Source organism: Eutrigla gurnardus (genome assembly GCF_963514095.1).
Source record: "Eutrigla gurnardus genome assembly, chromosome: 20".
Lineage (NCBI taxonomy): Eukaryota > Metazoa > Chordata > Actinopteri > Perciformes > Triglidae > Eutrigla > Eutrigla gurnardus.
In genome coordinates, this window is record NC_139931.1 from 21,079,141 (window position 1) to 21,104,280 (window position 25,140).

Consider the following 25,140-nt stretch of genomic DNA (forward strand, 5'->3'; position numbering starts at 1 on the left):
TCCTGACATGTTTTGTCCTCCAACTACTTCTGCAGACTGCCAACTACATAAACAAATCAGTAACTAAATATTCTGCTTTTTAAGGACATCTCTCTTAACATAACTCCTCCCTTACTTTTTTTAAATAATGGGCCTTTTTGCATTTTTTATAATGTAGCTCACTGGATAGAATCTTCAAATTGGCTTCAACCTACTCCACCTTAAACTTCAACCCCTTCTGCCTACTTACAGACACCATTTAACCCTTAAATATGTTACAAGACTTATTTAACTTGACTTCTTCTTTTTTTTAAATAGTTTTGACTGTTATGAATGATCAGAGTTTATGTTGTATGCCCTTTTCAGACCTTTTCTGAATGTATAATGGTTGTGTATTGCACTGCTTGAGTGATTTGATAGTTCTGTCATCTCAAAGGTAGTCTGGAAGACGTTCCACTCAGGCATATGTCAAATAAAACCCCACACTTGCAGATAAAATGACAAGTCGTCATGAAGTACTGTCCCATTTGTATTTCTACCATTTCAAGCCATTGAAGCCTCTCACAGCCATTTACCAGACGTCATTTCCCCAGATCAACGCCTACTCAAATGCACCACTATACTGGAGAAAAGAGTGCAACACACTCACAAACAGAAAACATGCATCAAGGATAAAACATCTTGAACACGGCAGCCTACATACTTATTACACAGGCTAATTTGTAATATCATGAACATTTGTACTATGAATGCATTCACGTTAGCAAAGACTCAATAAAAATGTGATGAATTAGCTTATTAAAACTAAAACGTGGTCTCTTTACGAATAGGACATTTTAATAAAGTGAATGGGGGGAAATCATATTTAATACATTCTTTGGAAGAGTTGTCTAATGTAATTAATAGCCATTTCGAATAAGTCATTCCTTTTTTATACATGTTGAAACTATTGTATTGTCTTTGTTACTATACAGTAAAGTAGTATCTACTACCTGGTTGATCATGCCCCCCATGGTGAAGCTTGGTGGGGGGACCTGGAGGAGCAGGATGCTGCAGGCCGCTGACGCATTTATGGGTGAGCAGCAGAACTTTGTGGTTGATCTGGAAGCCATTGTAGTGAGTGAGGACGGGCTTATATGTTCCTATTTGCGGACTCTCATCAGGATCCTGCAGTGCTGGTCTGGATAGATTGCAGGTTTTGGATCCTCTTGCTCCGGTTTGTCCCACATTCAGTGTATGAAAAACAAACATACAGGTAGAAGGTGAGTGAAAGGAACTCTGAATGCTTCAGCATACCAAGACATGTTGGACAATTCCATGCTCCCAACTTTGTGGAACAGTTTGGGGATGGCCCCTTCCTGTTCCAACATGAATGGTCACCAGTGCACAAAGCAAGGTCCATAAAGACATGGAGGAGAGAGTTTGGTGTGGATGAACTTGACTGGCCTGCACAGAGTCCCGACCTCAACCCGATAGAACACCTTTGGGATGAATTATTATTATTATTTATTATTTTCGAGAACGCGTCTCTCACTCAAGCAGTGACCAGTACCAGCTGATGTCAGATAAATCCTTCGGGTTTCAGGATTTAGAGGGGACGTTGGGATGGGGCCCCTTAACTCCAACCAGGGTTTGAGTTCTGATGGAGACGGCTTGAATCTGTCAGCGCTCTCTTCCACAGTGAGAAACGGATCCAAAACGATTTGAAAAAACAAGTTGAGCAAACGTATTTGCAGAGTGAAGTCTTGGACTTTGTTCCAGGTCCGTTTTCTGTGACCACTCTCCCAATGTGGCGGTGCATGATGGATTATACTGGGGCTCTGTCGCATGGTGACAGGAAGTGAGTAAAGATGACAGGGAATCCAGCACATTAAAAGTCCACCCACTGTCTCCGTAGATGGATTTAGACGAGAGCGTGTTGTAGCAGATTGCAGCTTTTTATGTTTTTATCAGTTTAAACTGCATTAATGAGTTTCTCATCACACAGAATACAGGAACATTGTCTGGTTTTGGTTTCCCCATAACCTTTCTCAAGTGTAAAGAACCGTTTTTAGAAGACAGATGTAAATACCACATTTAACCTGCGTAGGATTTCCTTCATATCTACAATAACGGGGATTAATGAACAAGACTATGACTTTTGGTTTTGACTCTACAGAGTGACTAACATCTTTCTGTCTTCATACCGTAGATTGTTCAGTTCAAGTGTAAATGGTTTATTAATATGTGGTTCATATAGTCTGGCTTATCACATTGAAATATTGACTTTGATTCTGTTAAAGGAAGCAGGGTGTAATTTTGGTTTTTGGGGATATTTATGATTTTGTGTACATGTGGAAGTATCAAGCATTTTGTGCTGTTTAACAAACCCTCTCCTGATTACTGACATGAATGCATGTTTCCATCACTCATCCAGTTATGTTCAGTAATGGTAATACCATGTTAATAGTAGTAGTGATGATATATATTTTAAAGTAGTGATGACAACAATGTAAAATAGATACACAAATTGTAACAATTAAGAGGTATTTATGTGTGTGCATATATGATCCATATAAATATTAGAATAGAAATCTTAAAATGGCTGGAGACAAAAATGTTGGTGGGACTGGTGCATTTATTTGGGATTACTTTCAGTGGCGGATTAATCCACATTTGTTGCTCAAGTGAGTATTTGTCTGTGGGATTGAGTCACAATAAACTACAGTGTGTGTGTTCATGGTGATGAAGGAACATGTCAACAGTCAGTGGAGGAAGACGAGATATCAGACAAAATGTTTACTACACTTAAGAAGTGAACATCGTCATGGTGACGTCACCTATTGTTTTGTGGACTACAGTTTTGAAACCTCGAGTTCAGCATTTTGGCCATCTGCATCTTGGAAGTTTTGCAACCAGTGAAGGAAGTGACCATATTTGGGCTTTGGAGGAGCGACGGGCGGCACCCAGAGCAGCTCTATTTATCTAGAAATTAACCAAAATTTACTAAATTAACATCATGATGGATTGAAGAAGACTTGAAACTAGAGATGTATCACAAAGTTTACTGAGATAAAACATCAAGAGGGAAGTAGGCTCATTTTCTCACAGACTTCTATACAATCAGAGAGGAATCAAGAATGCCAGTTTAAGGTTCTTCAGCATTGGCTTTGCTTTTAAGACAAGCTCAATGAGTGTAAATGCAACAGGCTTGGTCTGTTGACCTGTTCCACGGTCCAGCTGAGAGGAGAGAAAGCAAAAAAGGTTACAGATCCATCCATCCATCCATCCATTGTCTACCGCTTATCCTGTATTCAGGGTCACGGGGAGGCTGGAGCCGATCCCAGCTGTCATTGGGCGAAGGCAGGGTACACCCTGGACAGGTAACCAGTCTATCACAGGGAGACATGTAGAGACAAACAACCATTCACACTCACATTCACACCTACGGGCATTTTAGAGTCACCAATGAACCTATCCCCATCCTGCATGTCTTTGGACTGTGGGAGGAAGCCGGAGAACCCGGAGAGAACCCACGCTCACACGGGGAGAACATGCAAACTCCACACAGAAGGAACCTGAACTCGAACCTGACCCGGGAATCGAACCCAGGACCCTCTTGCTGTGAGGCGACAGTGCTACCCACTACACCACCGTGCAGCCCGGTTACAGATCCATCATTCTGAAAAGAAGGTTATTAAAAACATTCCTCTGTGTAATTTGTCTCCCACCGTTGACCACCGTATAGATTTATCCAAAATAAGGTCCCTTGGGAACGCTGAAAGAGGTGTGGCTTTGTCTCTCGATTGTCAAAATCAAGAACTGGCGGAACATCAGTTGTTTTTTTGTTGGTGTTGTATTTCCAGCTGAGTCACTTGTGCCTTCATTGTCCTTCTGCTAAGTTAGAATAAACATTTCTAGAACCACCAAAAAATAGAGAAAATCTGAAGTAAAAGCAACAAATCTGATCCCCATGGAAGGGGTGGGACTTCACTTCTCTATAACAACTTAAAATGCATATTGTTGTCTCAAAATACTTTCTCCCTTCTCATCTGACTTGTTGGTTTGTAAGTGCCGTCTCTGCACTCTCTAGGTCTCCTAGGAGACCCTCTCACAATCCACCAAGCTGTTTTATTATTATTATCCGCGCACCAAGCTTCAGGGGATCTTTTACAAATGCTGACGCCATCTTCAAGAGAGCTGATTGGTCAGTAGGCGGAGCTTTTCTACACTTTGATCTCTTATCAGGAACATAACCTGCTCCGGAGCGGGTTAGCTCTGCAGCGTAAGTTATGGTGATGTCAGAAGTGAACCAGCGTCGTAGGACGGAAAACCAAGAGTTAACCCTGAAGTTACCTTGCTAAGCCCAAATCCTGCTTCCTAGTACAGGCCCCAGTCCAATTTGTATTTACCATAGCCCTCACAGCCTCTCACACTCAACCATCTACCAGGTGACGTCAGCTAAGTCCCTAAAGGTTCAGGGTTTAACCCTTGTGCCCTCCTCAAATTTACTACGCACTGGACACCTTCGTGGCAAAAAAAGCCATGCACTAACAAACTACTATAAAATCATCATACATCAATATTTTACATCAATTCTACTTTTTTTTCATAAATCTCTTAAACAATTTCCACCTTGCTTAAAACTACCAAACATTCAATAATTTTCAGAATTTTTACCCTTTAAATGCCAGTTTTATTCTTTTATTTTTTTAACGCAAAAAACCCCACAAAAAATGAGTTATTTTCCATATAATTAATAGGAGGTGGATGGGGCTTTGGTGGGAATTTGAGGCTTGGATATGTCAAAGATTAGCAACAAAATTGATTTGATTGCATTAGTATTTTGTCTGTAGTACCAGATACTCCCTCTGGACACCTTCGTGGTCAAAAACGCCCCATTGACTTCCATTTAAACCACATTTTTTAATCTCACTGCCATTGCAGTATAAAACCATGCATTCTGGTATGTTAGCTTTTCATTATGAACAAAACAAAAAAGGCCGATGCATGAAATTCTTGTATTTTTGAACACGGAAAAAAGACTCTTGGGGTCCCCTGGTAGTCACACGGCTCCATAATATAACTGGCAAAAATACAAGAATTGGGGCGTTTTTGGCCATGAAGGTGCCCAGAGGGAGTATCTGGTACTACAGAAAAAAAAATAATGCAATCAAATCAATTTTGTTGCTAATCTTTGACATATCCAAGCCTCTAATCCCCACCAAAGCCCCATCCACCTCCTATTTATTATATGGAAAATATCTAATTTTTTGTGGGTTTTTTTGTGATAAAAAATATAAAAAAATTAAACTGGCATTTAAAGGGTTAAAATCCTGAAAATGATTGAATGTTTGGAAGTTTTGAGCAAGGTGGAAGTTGTTTTAAGAGATTTATGAAAAAAAAAGTAGAATTGATGTAAAATATTGATGTATGATGATTAGAGAAAAGTTCTTGCAAAAACTCACAAGCCACAAGCTGTAACACAGCCAAAGTCGTCACCAAATCAAAAAAACAAATCAGGAAAAATGGCCGAAAATGCCCAAAGAGGGCATGACGGTTGGGTTTAGGGTTGGGGCAACCATAGATATAGGGGCAACGATTTCAATACGTTTTGTATTGATATTATGGCCAATGCATGCTAGACCAATCAGCGCCGGGCTGCACTCAGCCGAAGGAAAGAAGCGTACGCGTGCACGTTTGCGTCGCGCGGTCACGCTGTTGGATCTGCTGTCACGAGCCTTATCCAAGCCGCGGAGTGGAGGCTGGAGAATTAGAACGGTCATCAATTATATAGCACATTTTATTTACCAGATTTAGTACGTGACAGAGAGACACGGGCTATCGTTTCACATCGTTGGTTGACTTTTCACACCGTCGACTCTATTCCGGTCAACCGGTGATGTATTCCTGTCTTTGAATGATATTGCTAGTCAGCTAGCTAGCTGTTTTGCTAGCTTTAGAGTCCTTGACTCGAAGTAACTTGACGTTATATTATCGGACGTTATCTCCGCTAACACATCTGGCTGCATTTATCCGAAAGACACCCAGTAGTTGGTGGTTTTAACTTTAGTGAATTATTACAGTAGGTGCTATGTGTGTTGCTTGTAGTCGTAGCTAACGTAAGATAAGGATTGAATGAAATAACGTTAGCTCGCCTTAGCCAACGGAAACGAGCCAGTTAACAGGGATAACGTTAACTTATCCTGCTGCTGGTTGATCCACCGCCATCCAGCTAATCTAGCAAATGCTATCTGAGCTAGCGACCCGCACGCATACAGTGAGTGTGGTAGGTAGCGGTCAATCGTAACGGTGTAGCGGCTGGAACTACGAAGCAGCTAGCCACTAGCGAACGTCAGGTTGGCCATCTTCCACCCCAGTCCAGTGTAAGAAGCTGACCGACGTCAGTTCGTTTTTACGGATAACGTTAAGGCCGGAGTGAGGACAGAAACCTGCAAAAATGCCGGCTGTGTCGAAAGGAGATGGAATGCGCGGATTAGCCGTTTTCATTTCGGACATAAGGAATTGTAAGTAACATTTCCCTTCATTCTTGTGACTCATGTGTGCCATTTAACGCTGTAGTAACATACTCGTGTAGCTGTTTATATCCTCTTTATGTGCTGTAGTGAAATGACGTGTGGGGGCACCGAGGCACGGAGCGCTAATCGCCTGTAGGTGCATACTTCTTACTAGCCGCTAACCGCTCAATAATGTAACGGTTAACACGGCGATGCTGCCGGGAACATGACCGTTTAACACTACTCGCTGCAACGGAAGCGAGGGTCTGATGCTCGGGTGCAGAAAACGGGGCCTTTCGTGTTGGCTGTCGCTTTGGTCATCAGAGACCGACATCTGTATGATGTTAGAAACCCAGATCTCTAAACGAATCTGTGAAACGGAGGTTAATTTCACAGGGGAAAAAGCTGTGCGTGTGTCATTGCTTGAAGCTGAGAGCATGACAGTGCAGTAATAATACGTTTGACTGGGAGGGGGACACCGTCTACTAGTTGCAGTCGGAGGTTTAAAGCAATTAAGCTGATAAATCATTGATGATGAGAAATTCCAAAGACTGAAATTGATGTGAACAAGACTCTCCAGTCTGTATGCTCTACTTAATATTGTCCATCATGGTATGTGTAATTTTAAATTGTGATACTACTATATGATTGATTTGTTATGTAAAAGCCATATTCAAATAATGTTTGCAAAAACGAATAAAGGCTAGTCGCTAATAAAGGCAGGAATGTCATGTAATGTCTAGTGTATGGATAATCCATTGCATTTAATACATGCCAAATTTGCAATATATCCACAATTATGAAATACACCCAAAGCAAGGGTTAGATGCTACACTGTAAATGGTATGGCAACATCTCTGAGGGTTGACACATGTTTTTAGTCTCCATATATATTGTCATATCACCCAAGCATTGACATAACAGTGGGGAAAAATCAAAGATTCTGTAAGCGATTGTGCATCTTGTGCATCTTAGTTTTGCAAATCCCAATTTTTTGCTAACCTGGAAGTCGGCTGCAAAATGGTACCAGCTACATCTTTTTTTCTACAGTTTGTCCTGTAGCTGCCAACCATACTAGGACTGTGGTCAGTGGGTAAAGGGGTCGCCTGGTAAACGCAGGTTACTGCATGTCGAGGTGTCTTTGAACGAGACGCTGAACCCCATGCTCACCAGGCTCTTTTCAGCAGTCCACTGCTCCTGATGCCTAGGATGGGTTAAATGCACCTGTACCTGTATGTGTATGACGTTGAAATAAATTGGAATTGAAGATTGGAGGCTTGATATGCAGCTCCTCCAGTTGAAGTGTCCTTGGTCAACACACTGAAGCCCAAAATGCTCCCGCAGGTGTTTGTATGGTTAGATTAGATTGTGATGAGCAGGTGGTAACTTGTATGGCAGCCTCTGCTATCAGTGGATGTATGAATGTGTGAATGTTGACATGTAGTGCATTGAGTGGTCTGAAGACTAGAAAGGGTTATTTTAATTTAATAAATTTAATTTAAATGGCATTTTGTGCAACAATGCACCCAGTTTAACTTGTGGTGTTTTAAAGTGGACCAACAGAAAAAGGATTGAGTTCTATTTGTATTCACATCGTACCTTCATCTGAAAGAGGACTCAATGAAAATGTATCTTATTCAAGTTTCTTGCCAGAAGCGAAATTTTGCAAGATTACATTTGAATGCATCAAAAATGATGTCCAATACTGTTTGTTGCTGAAAAGAGCCTGAACACATGGAAGGAATGAGTTCTATCAATGTTCTGACCACCTGTCTTATATTTCTATCAAGGAAAAGTTATATTGCGAGAGTTTTAACGACAGCTGTAAAATCATTCCGTGTCATTTCATCAAATTTCTGATAATCTTCCCACCTGACCATCTCAGAATTTCTTGATAAAAATCTAGTATGAAGATACACAATTGAATTGCCCTGCTGTGATGTTTACCAGTAGGCTGTTAGGACATGCAGTACCAAAAACGGCCACAAAACCCCCACCAATATCAGGATTTTAAAAAATGACTGCGACAAAATGAGGCAAAACGCCCTCCTGATCTTTTAATGATTTTAACAAGAATTTGAAATTTTAATAATTTCATTTTAATGCATCAATTTGGTGAATTCTGAGAACCAAAATATGACATCAATTACTGACCAATTTCTTACAAACTGCTGGTACTGATACAAATGTTGACATACTAAATGAGGTTGAGGAGTTTAAGCATTCAAGAAAAGATGAGAACAAAAATGACTAAAACACAGTGCTGAGCCTTTATACTATTAGTTTATTATTATTATTATTATTATTATTATTATTATTATTATTATTATTAATATAAGTGGGTGAATATTCCTCAGCCTTCCTTGGTGTTTTGGTTTTGACTAAAGCCTCGTTCACGTACGTCACCACTCGACATCACTGAGCGACAGCTGTCAATGAATGTGAATGTGTTCTAGCGGAATGTGGCCAGGACAGGCGATGCGATGTGGGCGGGGACGGAGATAAAATAAGTTTAACTTTCTTGCGATGCGAGTGAAGCTAGTACCAATCGAAATGAAGAATAGAGATGATTGACAGTTGACATATACAGAGAGTTCCACAGAGAGTTGCCGCTTGAACTCGCCGTCGGCGGCAGTGAATTTTTTTTGCCAGCGAGTAGAATTTAGCGAGCCAATGTGGCAAGTATATTGACAGTTTCACAATTTCAAGTCCCAATTTCATGCCCTGCCTACCATACTAGGTTATCATTGAGCTACACCCCTGATATTCCATGTCTGGAGGCTTTTAGTAACAGATATACACTGTAGAAATTTTGAAGGCTACAGGTGAGATATATTTTCCAGATATTGCTGTTTAAAAATGGCTTTTCAGAGTATGATGCCAAAAACCGTCTAAACTACCCTTCATTCAATGATGTTTCATGAGAAAACTGTTGACAGTAGAGACCTAATATTTTGGATTTGTCCTACTAACAAGTGTGTCTTTGTACTTGAATTTTTACAGGACATTCTGTGATGGTCAGGTGGGAAGATTTTCAGAAATGTGATGAAATGACACGGAATGACCCACAGATTAATGTTTGTGTGGTCATCTTCATTGAAGTGGAGCCATTTGGTGGGCCCCCCTCTTTACGCCCCTGTCTGGCATTGTGAACAAGAGTACATAAAGAAAATGTCATGCCAAGCTTTGATGCTCGCAGAACTACCACGTGCAAATTGGGGTTTAGGTGCAATTCCGATGAAGCATACTATTTGTGAAGTTGTTCTTTAGTGTGTTGTTATTCAGTTATTCATACAGCCCAAAATCACAATTTGCCTCAGAGGGCATCACTATCTGTACAACCAATGACATCCTCTGTCACAGCCCACTTGTATGGTGTGAAGAAATTAGCAGGAAAGTTGTCATGCACAGTGTCTCACTTTTATACAAGCAATTTGTGCCCCCGTTGCCACTTCTGGGATAAGTCTGGTACCTCCGGTCAGGATCAGGCTTCCTATGGGGGTAAGCAGGTCTTTCAGGGACAGGTGTAACAGGCACTGCAGCATTTTTCTTCACAAAGATAACAATCAATAGTTCTTCATTTTGAGATATCAGGATGTTTTATGGCTCGGATGTTGCTCGAGGAGGACGACGGGGCACAATTCACATATCAGCACACACAGAGACGGACCTGTGATGTCGGGCACACTGGTGTCACCAATGACAATGTTAAGTCACACTTCACAGATTTTTGTTTTCACGTGTAACTGAAATGGACGCTCTCTGGAGCCCTGAATTCACTCCAATTCATATGATCTGCAGTAGAGATGTGCCGACTGATCGATTCGCTGCCGATGGCAACCGGATGGTGTGGTTCATACTAGGGCTGCAGCTATCCATCTTTTTGTAATCGATTAATCGAGTAATCGGATAAAAATTAACATTGTATATAGTTACCATATACACTGTTAATTTCTTAACACATTCGGTGAATGACTATAAACAGGAATAAAGGCCCACCATGCACCTGTACCGGTACCGGCTGTGTTTTGTTGTTTTTTAACGATTCTGAACGACGAGGCTCCGACAGTAACGGCAGCGTTCCCAGCCTGGCTCTGCCATACTGCATAATGTTGGCCTGCCCTCGGAGAACCGGATCGAACGACCGGTTCTAAAAACTACGCCCGACCGCTCGGTTTGCGATACTTGCTCAGACTGGGACAGTGAGACAGGACCGGTATCTTACGGGAGGGGAGACAGTGAGACAGGACCGGTATCTTACGGTGCAAGGGGAGACAGTGAGACAGAACCGGTATCTTACGGTGCAAGGCAAGGCAAGGCAAGGCAACTTTATTTGTATAGCACATTTCATACACAAGGCAGACTCAAAGTGCTTCAAGGGGAGACAGTGAGACAGGACCGGTATCTTGAAGTGCAAGGGGAGACAGTAAGACAGGACCGGTATCTTACGGGGGAGAGACAGTGAGACAGGACCGGTATCTTACGGGAGGGGAGACAGTGAGACAGGACCGGTATCTTACGGGAGGGGAGACAGTGAGACAGGAGAGCCAATCGGAGACCTAGCTCACTTCAAGCTCTACTCATTAAATATGATGATTGGGTGAAGGAAACTTGAATAAATGGAGTTGGTTGAAGGAGCTATACTACAGAGATGTTTTCCCAGCAATAACATTTGATATTGTGTAATTTCCATGAGTAATTAATTCAATTCAATTTCAATTTCAAAATACTTTATTGTCCCCCAGTGGGGCAATTTGTTGTGCAGTAGATAGTACGACAGATCCAAGTCACACACAATCACAAAAACACTATACAATCATACTTAGCATTTAGACTTCAAGTGACACCATCATAAATGAAATGTTTGAAGTGTGTCCACATGTCTGTCTTGCATGTGTGCGTAGTCGCCACAGACAGAAGGTACACATACCCGTCCTGTTAGACCCCTGAAATCAACCACAGAAATTGCAATTTGTGCAAATGTAATCTGCAGCCATTGCCATTCTAATGGTCTGAAATAGACTCCTGGCTGTAACCTTATTTGTACTTTGCTCTGGGAGGGAAGATTTCGATCACAGGTTTGTTGGCCTTGAACCTAGTGAGTCCAGGCATTTGGTCACCTGGGTGTAAAACTCCAAATCACAACTCTTTTCCCCTTGTTGGCACAGATATAATAAAATAATTATATAAAATAATTTAGGCAGATATGACAACATATTGTCCCACTGAAGATGGTTAAAGAGGTTCTCACCCTGAGCACATTGTTTCCACATTGATAAGACAATATGAAGTCCATCATGTCTATGTTTTAAATGCTGACATGGTACTATTTCCTTTCCCCTGTCAGGTAAGAGCAAAGAGGCTGAGATCAAACGGATCAATAAAGAGCTGGCCAACATTCGCTCCAAGTTTAAAGGGGACAAGGCTCTCGATGGCTACAGCAAGAAGAAATACGTCTGCAAGCTGCTCTTCATCTTCCTCCTTGGTCATGACATTGACTTTGGACACATGGAGGCTGTCAACCTGCTGAGCTCCAACAAGTACACCGAGAAACAGATTGTAAGTCTTCTACTGGTTGTTTACCTGGAACAAAGAAAGCTGACTGAGTGAAGTCATCATTTTAAGCCAAATATACAACTTGACTTCTGTCTTTGAACTTGTCGTGTGCTTGTGGTTAGAAATCCATTTTTATAAATGCTTTAGATTAGCCCCTTTTACACAGCCTTTTCGTCGGCGACTATCACTCCTTTTTTCCTACCTTGTTTGTACCATAGAAAGTCTCTGGTTTCTACACATCATTTCATTGAGTAGTTGCTAATGCGAAGCGGCCATTGTATCAGCAACATGTTCTATATGATGCACAGCAACTTCTCTTGAGCTTGAAGAGTCGACAAGCTAAAGTTCACCTTCCATTGTTGTTTGATTGCGCTCTCTCTGGTTCCGCAAAGCCGGGATGCTTCTGGAAAAGGAGTCACTGTTGCGGCGTTACTTATAAACGGTTCGATCGCAGCCTATCATGAGCTCTTCTCTCTGGGATTACAACTGAATCGCTGTGTAACAACACCTACGATTACAGATTTCTAAACCGCAATACGCCTTCCTTCAAATATGACAAATTGGGTATTAATTCTTCTTGCCCAGCACAGGCCAGCCCATAGTAAACTCACATATCACATAAACAGCCTACAAGTGTTTAAAGGTGGTGCTGAAATAAAAAAAAAGTCCTTTTAACCCTTTTTGGATCACATCCCGGATCATATTGTTCACCTATTTAACAATATATGCAGAAAAAATCAAACAAAACGTCTTTCGGAATTGATATAAAAATCCAATATTCTAATATTATCCAATATAATCCAATATTCAACAGGGAAAACGTGACGCATGCTGACACCAGCTAGTACCAACCAATTTCAAACAATAGTATCATGACATCCATCCATCTATCAGAGGTGGAGAAGGTTGTGAACGTTATGTATATTATATTGTGATTTATGATTTTAATGATCAATTTCTGTTCATTTTATGCCACTTTTATAATGCAGGTCTCGCATAATGGCCGGATGGTTGCCATGAACGTGTCATATAATGTGCTTGTCAACAAAGAACACATTCAAGAATGTAATTCTGCTATTTTAAACACATTGTTTTGGATTATTCATGCAGCTTGAAGGCATGTTTTTAGTTTTATTCAACCTTTATTCAACCAGATAAAATCCATTAAGGAAATAATTGCAATAGCAATCTAGCAGAGCAGATAGTATAGTTAGAAATAACCCATGAAGTAAATAAATAAATAAATATGTATTTATTTATATATAAATATATTACCTCATTTATTTAGTTCAGGATTTATTTTACAGGCATCTTTATTTCTGTATTTTGTCTGAAAGGACATTCCATTCCATAGCTTCATACCAGGTAAAATCAGTTGATTGTATCTTTAGAAATGCAATTTTTCAAGGGTTAGGGACCCAGAGATAAAGCATGTCTAATATACATCTGCTTTAAATGAGCCTCTCTCTGCTGTACATGGAGTTCTAAAACTGCCAAGCTAATGTAATATAAAGTGGTTCAAGACATTACATTTATGCAGGACACTTGACTGTATTTGCAAAATTTAATGCAATGTGGGAAACATAAATCCATATTTCCATTCAATTCAATTCAATTGTATTTATAGTGTCACAACAGAAGTTATCTCAGGACACATTGAGCAGGACCAGAATACCCTCATGGTTTTCAGAGTTAATACATTAAGTTAATACAAAGTCCCAGCATCACCAGGAGCAAGCATTACAGCAACAGTGGGGAGAAATCCATCCAGCGTTTAAAGCGAATGAACTAATTAGAAATGTTGGATGGAAAAAACAATATTGCTAAAAGGGTTTTACACTTGATGATTTTTTTTCTTTTCTTTCTGTTTACGCCACAAATAGTCAATGGAAGCTTTCATGTAGCAAACAACATCAGCCATTTGGTAAACTGTTAACTTGTAAACTTTGTTTACATATTGCTAATGTCATATTTGCTAATGTCAGACCCCCATGAATGCCATTACTTTAACAGCTAGTTGGAACCATCACTGTTCCAGATGTCATGTCTGAAAGGGGCTGAAGAATCTGACCATGATTCATTGACTAGGTTTTGACTAGGCTGGTACTCTAAGTATTGAGCTTTTGGAGACCTGACGCTATTTCAGAGCTCAATCATGTGATCGTATTGAAGTCTTTGTTCAAAGACATATCAAACGGTCTACTCCTGTTGGTCGAACCACTCCAGATCCCAGTTTGTTGACTCTTAGTGTTGACAGAAGTGGAGATCAGTGACCTGTGTGTCACCACATACTGGCACGAATGACGGAAAGTAAAACGTATTGTGCTATTGTAGGTATTAGCTAGTTGGTTTTATTCCTAACCAGGCTGGCTTTCAGATCCAAACCCAGTTTCGATGGTTTTCTCTGACTTTATGACAGTTGAAGTGAGACAGTGGTGAAAATGGTTAATCTGGAGCCGTGCTGTCATTTTTAGCTCTTTGAAAGAAAATCAGAAAACTGAAAATTCCCATCATTTTCAACTCATGAATGCTGATTTTTATAAAGAACTGTCAATTATAATAATGTTTATTCAGTATAGCGCCTTTACAAAGTGCTTTACATGAATAAGATATGAAAAAAAATCAAAGCTAAATAATAATGAAAACATGTTTAGAACTGCAGCATTTGGTTGACAATTCAAACAATTAGAATGCTCTAAATGTTAAAGCAGAACAAAGATCCCAGCCACTGGGACTATTTCCTGATTCTATGTGGCGTACCACTTTCTCAGGAAAAGGAAATGTTGAGTCAGCAGAATAATACTGAGCCAGGATCTCTATTAGTCCAGTTGACAGCTGTAGCAACAAAGACTACGCCTCAGACAAGTTCCTTCAGTCTCTACACCTTGGACGAGGCTCAGGGAGCTCATATGTAATTGGCCTTAGGCTAGCAACCATGAAGCAAATGTATTGATTTATTGTTTCATCATTGATAGTGAGAGCTTCTAAACATAAAAAAGTTTACCCAGTAAAAATGTTTGACTGATTTTACAAAGTGAAATTGACGAGCTGATTAGCAGGGCTGCTCCGTCAGATGGTCCAGGGTCCAGTAGGGTCCACCAAGCTCTATTATAAAGAGTCTGCATCTGTGAGTGATCTCCATCCATCCAACCTGCTGTGATACCATATTATCACCAAACTTAATTCACAATACAGTATATATACTTTATTAAATATGTCATCACTGTTTACAAACAAAAGCTCTATTCGTCATGTCTGCTGAGCTTTAGAGATACAGGGAAACTCCACAGGGCACCTTAACTACATGTAGCTAAAATGAATGCTGTTGGGCTGTTGAGTTGGGTTGTCCGGTTCGAGTCCTGCCCAGGGACTTTCATTGCAACTTTCTTATTTCTCTTTCTCATCATATGATGTCTGGGTTGAGTGTTGTGGAGGCTGCAGTTTCTGCTGTTGTTGAATTGTGCCATTTTATACGTAATGTTGTTATTTAGGATTAACAAAATATTTTAAAACCGTCAGTATAACTCAATACAATAATATACAAGCTGTTGTGTAGGAAACGTGCAATCACTGACTTATTGTTTTTGTTGAACAATTAATTGTATTACAATTCCTTATATCTATATATCTTCACAACAGATTTAAATACTTGGTGATGTTTTGGAGCCACCTACTGGTTAATATGAATTACCCTTACATTCCATAATGATCCAGTCAGCAGAGGCTTATGATGTAGGGACTGTAGTATTTGGGTGGTTGTTGTCTTTGGCTTACACACTAAAAATCTATTGAACTATGTCTGAGCACCAATCGATCTGACCGGTCTCGTTTAATCCAAACCCCACGCTTTCTTTTCCAATGCTGACAATACTTGACAGATTCCGTCATATGCCATAAAAGAGATATCAAAGAAGACAAATTTAAGACAAAGGTGTAGCAACATTCCTGCTACCAGCGTCTCATTGCTGTCATGTCCCGTGTTCCTCCAGGGCTACCTGTTCATCTCAGTGCTGGTTAACAGCAACAGTGAGCTGATCCGTCTCATCAACAACGCCATCAAGAATGACCTGTCCAGCCGCAACCCCACCTTCATGTGCCTGGCACTTCACTGCATCGCAAACGTGGGAAGCCGCGAGATGGCTGAGGCCTTTGCCAGTGAGATCCCTCGGATCCTGGTCGCTGGGTGAGTGGGACACCTGCTTTGGAGGGTTGAGGAAGTCAAATGAATGGGAACCATCCTCACTTTTCCTTTATGTTTTGCTGTGATGACGCCAAGACGGTGTTCTATCATGTCGCTTTAGGGACTGTGTCTCCGTAGTGCCTTTTGTTTGTTTGTTTTTTTTGCTGATATGTTGGCGAGATATTGTCATAGAAACATTTTCAAAAAGCTTTTAGCCACTTTTCTGCAAGAAAAAAGGGTGCTGTGTGGACACGGGCTCTTACATAAGCATGACTTGACTCAGCTGCTGCTAATGTGAATGTGTTGCGCTCCAGTGATACGATGGACAGTGTGAAACAGTCAGCGGCCCTGTGTCTGCTGCGTCTCTATAAGACCTCTCCTGACCTGGTCCTGATGGGTGAGTGGACTTCCCGCGTGGTGCACCTGCTCAATGACCAACACATGGTGAGCACCCAATTCACACCCTTTGAAACCAGGAATGTATGGGGCTGGGGATTTCAATCCCGATACTACAATGATACTTGTGTGGTTAAAACCCTCATGTACTAACTAGTAGACCAACTACGTTTCTATTAATGACTACAGCTCATTTCTCTACTAGATGTAAACTAGTTTATTATGTAAACATGAGACGACAGTTGATCATGAATCGATGACAATATGTATTTGCTGATTGTAAACACAAAAATAAATGAATTAAGCACTGTTTAACAGCTAACAGCCCACCAAATTCTATATTTATTATCAGTTGATTTTCCAAACGTATGTAATCGGATCCTTTTCACTCACAGCACTCATTTAAAAAGAAAGTACATCACTTTTAAAGCTGGTTGATGACTGTTTGCTGACGAGTAATGTAGCGTATAAAAGACACGTTTTTAAATGGAGTCTGGTGCAGCGCTCACACCATGTTACGTGTACAGTCAGGTCTACATTGCATCATAGAATTGCATTAATTCTCTGGTCCAGCCCAGTTAAAACACTGAACCTGTTTGCACATTAATGATTGTGTGGATTTAAGCAGTGATGCATGAATATAGGGGAATAATTGGGTCACATGTTGAAACCTTTCTGATGTGAATTCTTGTCTTGTTTTCTCTACGTCTAAGGCAACGGAGCAATTACTGTTAAGCATGGAAAGTGGCACCGTTTGCCTCAAAGTGTTTCAATCCAGACACAATTTAAAGTCCCAGTCAGCAAGTCCGGTGGATCGAGGGCACTCTGTCAGATTTTGAATGTTTACAACTCTCTCCTCACCCACGACCACCGAGCTCCTTCTGTCAATTTTTGCAAAACAAACAGGTTCTACCTGCACGTAGAGGCGCGCTTTTTTTTCCTTCTAAAACCCGATGATTTATGTTGTTCTATCGGAGCATAGTGTCGGCTTCAGTGAATATGATCAAAAAAATGTTGCCGACTGGGACTTTAAATTTCCCAACATCATCGGGTCTTTAAAGCTACCCAGCCCTAGCAATGTCCTCACAAGTGCAGCCTTGGTTTACTTTTTTGTGTGTGCATCTTAAATCAAGTTTTTATTCAAGATGAAAGGGTTTCTTTCAGAAAGGCTGATGTTGATTACCCAACTTGTTCTGAATGTGTTAGAAGTTGAAACGTGTCAGCTGTGATATATCCGTGGGATTATAAGCAATCTTCTTGTGTCTGGGGGTTAGGGTGTGGTGACAGCAGCCATCTCTCTCATCACCTGTTTGAGCCAGAAGAATCCTGATGAGTTCAAGACCTGCGTTTCCCTGGCCGTGTCCCGACTCAGCAGGGTAAGTGTGTGTGTGTGTGTGTGTGTGTCAACTGTAAAGAGAAATTACAGTAATTGTGTAAACAATGTCAAATTCGAGTGTGTGTGTGTGTGTGTGTGTGTGTGTGGTGCGCAATCCACTCCCCCCCCCCCCCCCCCCCCCGCTTTATTTGTAGGTTTTCAATATAAAACAACAACCTTAGTCTTAATACAACATTTGAGATGAGAGATGAGATGAGATTCAACTTTATTGTCATTGTGCAGTGTACAAGTACAGAGACAACGAAATGCAGTTAGCATCCATCCAGAAGTGCAAAACAGCAGTAAAGTGCAGAGTATGTGCAAATGTACACTGTACAATTACTGTAATTTAATAGAATAAACACATTCTCTGAGAACTTCTAAGTCATTTCCCCTGAAATCCTCTAATTTCCACAAATGCCAGATTGGTAGGAGCGTGATGGTGGAAGTAGAGATGCACCGATCCAGTTTTTCCCAATCCAATCTGATACCTGGGCTGAGCATATCGGCCGATACCTGATTCCGATACTACTGTTGAATGAGTGAACCGTATACTTGCCATGTGAGTGAAGGCATCAGGCTTGACATAAACATTTAGCCTTGTTTAAAAAAAAAAGGTAACAAATTGCCACAGATATAAATGTACTTAATATTATTTATTAACAAATAACAAAGTGTTCATTAGCAGCAAAAAGAAAGAAATAACACTTGTAACCATGTAAAGTGCACTGCAACATATTTTAAAATGTAATATAAAATAGAGCAGCTGCCTGAAACCCAACAATCAATAGCTACCGGTGCTTGCTCCATGTTGCTCTGTGTTTGCTCATAACTAGCTGCTGTGCGTGCTCTGTGTGATGACGTAACCAGCGTTGCAAACATAGAATTGAAGTGACTAGATCGCTGTAACTGTATTGCTGTGTATGATATTAATAAAAATGAGCTAATTAGTCAATATCGGAGCCGATATCTGATCCGGGTATCGGATCGGTGCATCTCTAGGTGGAAGATGGTGTTTTGGGGTCTGACTTGATTTCCAAGCCAAATCCAGACAAAGTCTGCAAAAACCTGATTTGACTCCCATGGATCAGATCAGACTTCTAGGCTTCCTGTGTCTCGTAAGCTATGTTTTGTAAAGACAATTAAGTAGTGTGTCCCACAGGTTCAGGTTCGACTGCTTTTAATAAGACAAAATGGATTTGTTTCTCCAGATCGTGTCGTCGGCCTCTACTGATTTACAGGATTACACCTACTACTTTGTCCCGGCACCATGGCTCTCCTGCAAGCTGCTTCGCCTGCTGCAGTGCTACCCTCCACCAGAGGATGGTGCTGTCAAGGGCCGTCTGGTGGAGTGTCTGGAGACCATCCTCAATAAGGCCCAGGAGCCACCCAAGTCCAAGAAGGTGCAGCACTCCAACGCCAAGAATGCGATCTTGTTCGAGGCTATCTCACTGATAATCCACTATGACAGGTGAGTATTCTGAGACCCATGCCTCTGAAATATAGATAGAATTTACAAATTCACCTTCGACAGGCCACAACTCTTAGTTTAGATAGTCTTTACAGAAGACAATGACTGTAACGATGGGCTGCACATGTCTATGAAGAAATCAGCACTCTAATTAAAGAAATGAAAGGCAGTTACAATGATAATTTCTTTTAATTTAGATTTGATCGCTGAATTCTTACTGGTTTGCAGTCCTTAACCCCTATGAATTCCCTTTTCTAGATAGTTCCTTTACTGTATTAAAGTTGTTTTTGTTATTGTTGTGAATGAATTCCCAGTAAGCTATGGTTTTGTTGGCAGTGAGCCGAACCTGCTGGTGCGAGCCTGTAATCAGCTGGGCCAGTTCCTGCAGCACCGAGAGACGAACCTGCGCTACCTGGCTCTGGAGAGCATGTGTACTCTGGCCAGCTCCGAGTTCTCCCATGAAGCCGTCAAGACGCACATCGAGACCGTCATCAACGCCCTCAAGGTGCTCGCTCACACTTGAATAAACAATAAACCCATGTACATGTCCACTTCACAACAACACCACAGGTGGGGAGGGATTCATGCTTTGCCTGAAAGGGTGCTGTGGTTCAAGTTCCTATCATGCTGCCCAGCTGCAACCATCACAGCCACCTTAAATCTCTCTTTTACTGCCAGCTGCAGCAACCGCCGGGAGAGTCACAGGCAGCATAGGCACAGCTTGAACTCAAAGGTTGGGCTCACAAAAAAAGCCGATGGAATATAAAGTGCATAACAGAGGCTTCCTATACACAGAAATTAATCGTCAGGAGGTGTGTTTACATATCCTGCCTAATATGCATAATGAGAACGCTCAAACTTATTTAAGTAGAGCGGGTTACCCTCTACATTGCCGACATTTTCAGCTCATGCTCAATTAAGGTGGGCTGACTTAAGGTGGACCAGCTAGCTCGTCTTAGCCATAAGCTGCTCCTCCGAGCTTTGCTCAACTTCTTTGTAACTGAATGCATCAAAATTCTTCTTCTTAGTGAAATGTTTAATTCTGATGAGCCCTGCACCATAGAAGGACATACTAACCGGTGCACACACAGTTGTCCATGTGTCTGTAGGTCTGTCTATGCCTCTGCCACATATACTTCTTACATTGTGTCCCTCTGTGCCTCCACAGACTGAGCGGGATGTGAGTGTTCGACAGAGGGCAGCTGATCTGCTCTATGCCATGTGTGATCGCAGCAATGCCAAGCAGATTGTAGCCGAGATGCTCAGCTACCTGGAGACAGCGGACTACTCCATCAGAGAGGAGATGGTGGGTGTGATAGTGTGCCAACACAGATTCCTGCCATGCTATGTACTTTTCTTTTTGCACTATATATATGACTGGCTACATTCCTCTCTAAATGTCACGTCAGAATGTGTGATGCTGGTTTCATTCATCAACAAGTTGAACCTGACTTTGAAATCTAATGGTGTTAAAATATAATAATAATATAATAATAATTTGATTGAGATGGGATTTGTTGTGCCTTCCTCCTTCAGGTGCTGAAAGTGGCCATCCTCGCAGAGAAATATGCAGTGGATTACTCCTGGTACGTGGACACCATTCTCAACCTCATCCGTATTGCTGGCGACTACGTGAGTGAAGAGGTGTGGTACCGCGTCATTCAGATCGTCATCAACCGAGACGACGTGCAGGGCTACGCCGCCAAGACGGTCTTTGAGGTACACCCACATCAAATCACTCAGGAGCTAGACACAGTACTTGTATTAGTACCAACGCAAATGTCTATACAGCTGTAGAATGTAAAAAATGAAGGACTGTCACACTTAAAGTAGCGCTGCTAAGAAAACGGGCTATCAGACCATTTTTAATGGCAGGGTATCATGATACTTTCCTCGCTTTCAGCAATGTCATGTCTTAAAGAATTGCTGCTCATGGTTACATGTTTTAAACTCGGGCATTTCTTAGTAAAATGAGGGGGGATTAGCACTGTTGTGTGTTATTAGCAGTATCAACCATACGTTGAATCGCCATCTCTTCCAGGCCTTGCAGGCCCCTGCCTGCCACGAGAACATGGTGAAGGTTGGAGGCTACATCCTGGGAGAGTTTGGGAACCTCATCGCTGGCGACCCACGCTCCAGGTATGTTTGCCTGCCAGAACTCTAAATTGAGCGTTGAAATGTTAAATGGTAACCTTGCTGTCCTGTCATCCAGCCCCCTGGTCCAGTTCAACCTTCTCCACTCCAAGTTCCATCTGTGCTCTGTGCCGACTCGCGCCCTGCTGCTGTCAGCTTACATCAAGTTTATCAACCTGTTCCCAGAGACCAAGGCCACCATCCAAGAAGTCCTGCGCTGCGACAGCCAGATCCGCAACTCGGACGTGGAGCTGCAGCAGCGTGCTGTCGAGTATCTGAAGCTCTCTTCCATCGCTAGCACTGATGTCTTGGTTAGTTGTGATGAGCTCCACTCGTAGAAACGTTGTTACGTTCTAGACGTAGACTTCACAGGAACATATGTGTCTGTCCCACCAGCTCCATCATCACTGAGAAGTTTTTGAATTGGAAGGTGTGTCATTCACCTACACATTGGCAAGGTGTACTGGTATATATTAGTAATCCACTAAATGTTGGTTCCACTTACACGCTGGTTATTGTGGGAGCAAGTTTGATTCCCATTCTGATAGCGATACCTTGAATTTGAAGCCAATACCAAACAAAACTTTTAAGACTTTAAATTTAAAATAAAAAAAACACACAACATGAACTGTACACGATACCAGACTCAATATATAAAATAAATTTCTATACATTGTGTGAAAGAAAATCTCATAACCTAATTTCCCAGTGTAATTGACTACAGCTCCTTAACTGTATGTCAAATATTATATTTGTAATGTAAACATGAAATGATAGTTGATCATTTAAACGGTATTAACCAAAAAAAATAACTTTTATTGATACTTTACGTGATTTAAAAACCTCATGTATGAACTAGTAAATGAACTACAGCTCATTTCTCTATTAGATAACTAGTTTATTATGTAAACATGAAATGACAGTTGATCATGAATGAATGACAAGACGTTTTAGTTCACTGTTAAACAACAAAAATAAATTAAACACTCAGTTACCAACCACCAAACCCTGCTCTCTCATTTAAAACTGTACAGTTTCTGTAGATACATTTATTACTTGATTTTCCAGATATTTATCATCAGTCCCTTTTCTAATTCCACATGAGCAACTCTTCACATCGGCATCAATCAGATCCACCACACAGCACTCATTTAACAAGAAAACACGTCACATTTAAAGCTGGTTGATGACCCTTTGCTGACCAGCGGTCTAGCATATAAAAGACTATTTTTTTTAAATGGAGTCTTGTGCAGCGCTCACTCCAGGAACTACTCCAAGAAATGCACCTCGGCTATGTGACATCATCACTTCCTGTAAACGTAACGTTTTCTCTGGTCTAGCTCGGATAAAAACACTGAATCTGTTCACTAGCGAGACGTTACCTTCATTTCCCCTGTCTGACCTCTGACCTCTCACCTCTGTGTGGATAATCTCCACAAGCCCACACTAGGTGAAACACGACAGCAGAGCATATTATTCATTAAATGATTTGTATTTTATTAGCGGTGCATGAAAATAGAGGAAACACAGTCCATACTCACATGAAGACACATTTCTGATGTTACTTGCAGGTGAATGTCTGTCTCCTTTTTTACGATTGTAAGGCAACAAGGCAACTACCCTCAAGTTGTTTTCCTCGTAAGTTTTTCCATACCTGCTAGGACTGACGTGATGACCCAGCCCTCGTTACACTATCTCCAGAAATGGTCACAATGCGGAGCCCTGCTGTGGACGTGTATCTCTACCACCATGTGTGTTTTAAGTGGCATGTTGACATGCCTGCCCTCTGTGTCCCCTCAGGCCACTGTCCTGGAGGAGATGCCTCCCTTCCCAGAGAGGGAGTCCTCCATCCTGGCCAAGCTGAAGAAGAAGAAGGGTCCCGGCGCCGTGTCGGTGACAGAGCTGGAGGACAGCAAACGGGAGGGAGGGGAGTTGAATGGAGGGGGGGAACGGGGGCCAGACACAGCAGCCATGGCTGCCTCCAACGCTGTAAGCAGCCTGTCTGAAGGGCTTCCTCCCACAGAATCACAACCTCTTCATGTTTACCATCCATGTACTTCATGGCACTACTGCAGGTTTCCCTTTGTTTTCCAGTCCACCCCGTCACCATCAGCAGACCTCCTCGGGATTCGCTCAGCTGCTCCCATTGGTGCTGCTCCCACCAGTGCTGGCAGCCTATTGGTGGACGTGTTCTCTGAGGCGGGGCCTGCAGCACCTTCTGCTGCTGTGAACGACGACGGCTTCCTAAGGTGAAAGGTTATCTCTTGAGTTGCAGAAGTAGAATGCACCATAAGCCAAAGTCCAGTATGACGGGCTGCCACACCGTTTGCGGATCATGCTGTTTGGTTGCCAAAGGAGGAGGCCGGGTCTGCTTGAGACAGCCGTACTGTAGACATGATCCCCATCCCAGCTGGAAAAACACCAGAGTTCACTAAAGACTGTCCCATTTTGATTAATAATACCAATCATCACGTCTGTCATATCTACTGTACTGCTGCCTTCACTCTATGTTTACATGTGCTTCAGTAACCAGGTGACTCGGATAAACCAGGTGACTCAGATAAACCAGGTGACGCAGCTAATCTGAGGATGTGTAACACCTGATGACCTATTTTACAGAGAATCTGCTTCCTCCAGGAGAAGGCTTGAAGGGACATTAGGTTTCTTTTAGGCATTGGAGAATACATCAATGCCAAGTATGGATCTTTTATTATTAACTCTTATTAAAATTAAACATTTTGGCAACAGACTTATTATTATAAGATAAAACAGATGTTCAAAAAAGGGTACGTATTCTGTTATGGCCAAACTCTTTAAAAACGCAGTAAGATGGTATGGTGACTTGAGTATGGTGGTGAGATCGTATCATGGGGCTTCTGGGGATTCCACTAGTTTCTCTTATCCAGATTACATTCTTCTCTACATGACATTTAAGAAACTATAACCCAGTTAAAAGCATGTTAACACTGACACTGTCTTTCATACTGGACTGGATGAAACTGGTCTTGGATCCTAACGGGGATGAATTATTTCCTGTCTTGATCTGTTGATTTAAATCTGTGTCTGCAGTGTGTTTGTGCTGTTACACGACTATACTGCTAGTTGTACTGTGTCTGTGCTGGTTGTCTCTCTGTTGGCTCTATCTCTCTTTGCTCTATCTTTGTCTAATATGGACCTGTCAACCTGGAGACATTCTTAGTCAGATCATGCATGCTGATATTAGCTTTTTTAAATGAAACTTCCAAGAGTTGGTCAATCAGGGCTCACATGTTTCTATAACAACATATCATCACTCTAACAACTGTTGATAGACTAACATCGCCCCTTTTCCTTTATTAGCGAGTTGGGCTACTATCTATTTGCTTGAAATAGTTTTTTCACCATGAGCACCACAGGATGATTTCTTCATACGTCAGTCTGACAGCTGTAACGTTAGAGTAAGGAAGACGATCTGTCGCTATGGCAACGTTCAGTGTCCCTCCAGCTGATGTGCTCCCACTAATGGTCTTTGCTGTCATCGTTATGGTAGCTTCTGTCTGACAGACAAAGCAAG

The 25,140-nt window shown here is 41.6% G+C and overlaps 1 protein-coding gene across 5 annotated transcripts in view; it reads left to right on the forward strand.

Moving 5' to 3' along the window:
- Positions 1 to 5,686: 5,686 nt before the first annotated feature.
- ap2a1 (adaptor related protein complex 2 subunit alpha 1) overlaps positions 5,687 to 25,140 on the forward strand; it is a 35,166-nt gene continuing 15,712 nt past the window's right edge. For 2 of the 5 annotated variants that reach the window (XM_084036220.1, XM_084036221.1), the window contains exons 1-13: positions 5,688 to 6,485; positions 11,824 to 12,035; positions 16,022 to 16,215; positions 16,527 to 16,656; positions 17,883 to 17,984; positions 19,195 to 19,454; positions 19,791 to 19,959; positions 20,623 to 20,760; positions 20,991 to 21,173; positions 21,496 to 21,593; positions 21,667 to 21,898; positions 23,388 to 23,576; positions 23,682 to 23,836. In XM_084036220.1, coding sequence (XP_083892346.1) covers positions 6,419 to 6,485; positions 11,824 to 12,035; positions 16,022 to 16,215; positions 16,527 to 16,656; positions 17,883 to 17,984; positions 19,195 to 19,454; positions 19,791 to 19,959; positions 20,623 to 20,760; positions 20,991 to 21,173; positions 21,496 to 21,593; positions 21,667 to 21,898; positions 23,388 to 23,576; positions 23,682 to 23,836 — 2,129 coding nt within the window. In that variant the 5' untranslated portion in view covers positions 5,688 to 6,418. Of the gene's footprint in view, positions 6,486 to 11,823; positions 12,036 to 16,021; positions 16,216 to 16,526; positions 16,657 to 17,882; positions 17,985 to 19,194; positions 19,455 to 19,790; positions 19,960 to 20,622; positions 20,761 to 20,990; positions 21,174 to 21,495; positions 21,594 to 21,666; positions 21,899 to 23,387; positions 23,577 to 23,681; positions 23,837 to 25,140 lie in introns of all 5 variants that reach the window. The other 3 variants (XM_084036217.1, XM_084036218.1, XM_084036219.1) reach the window with 2 other exon arrangements.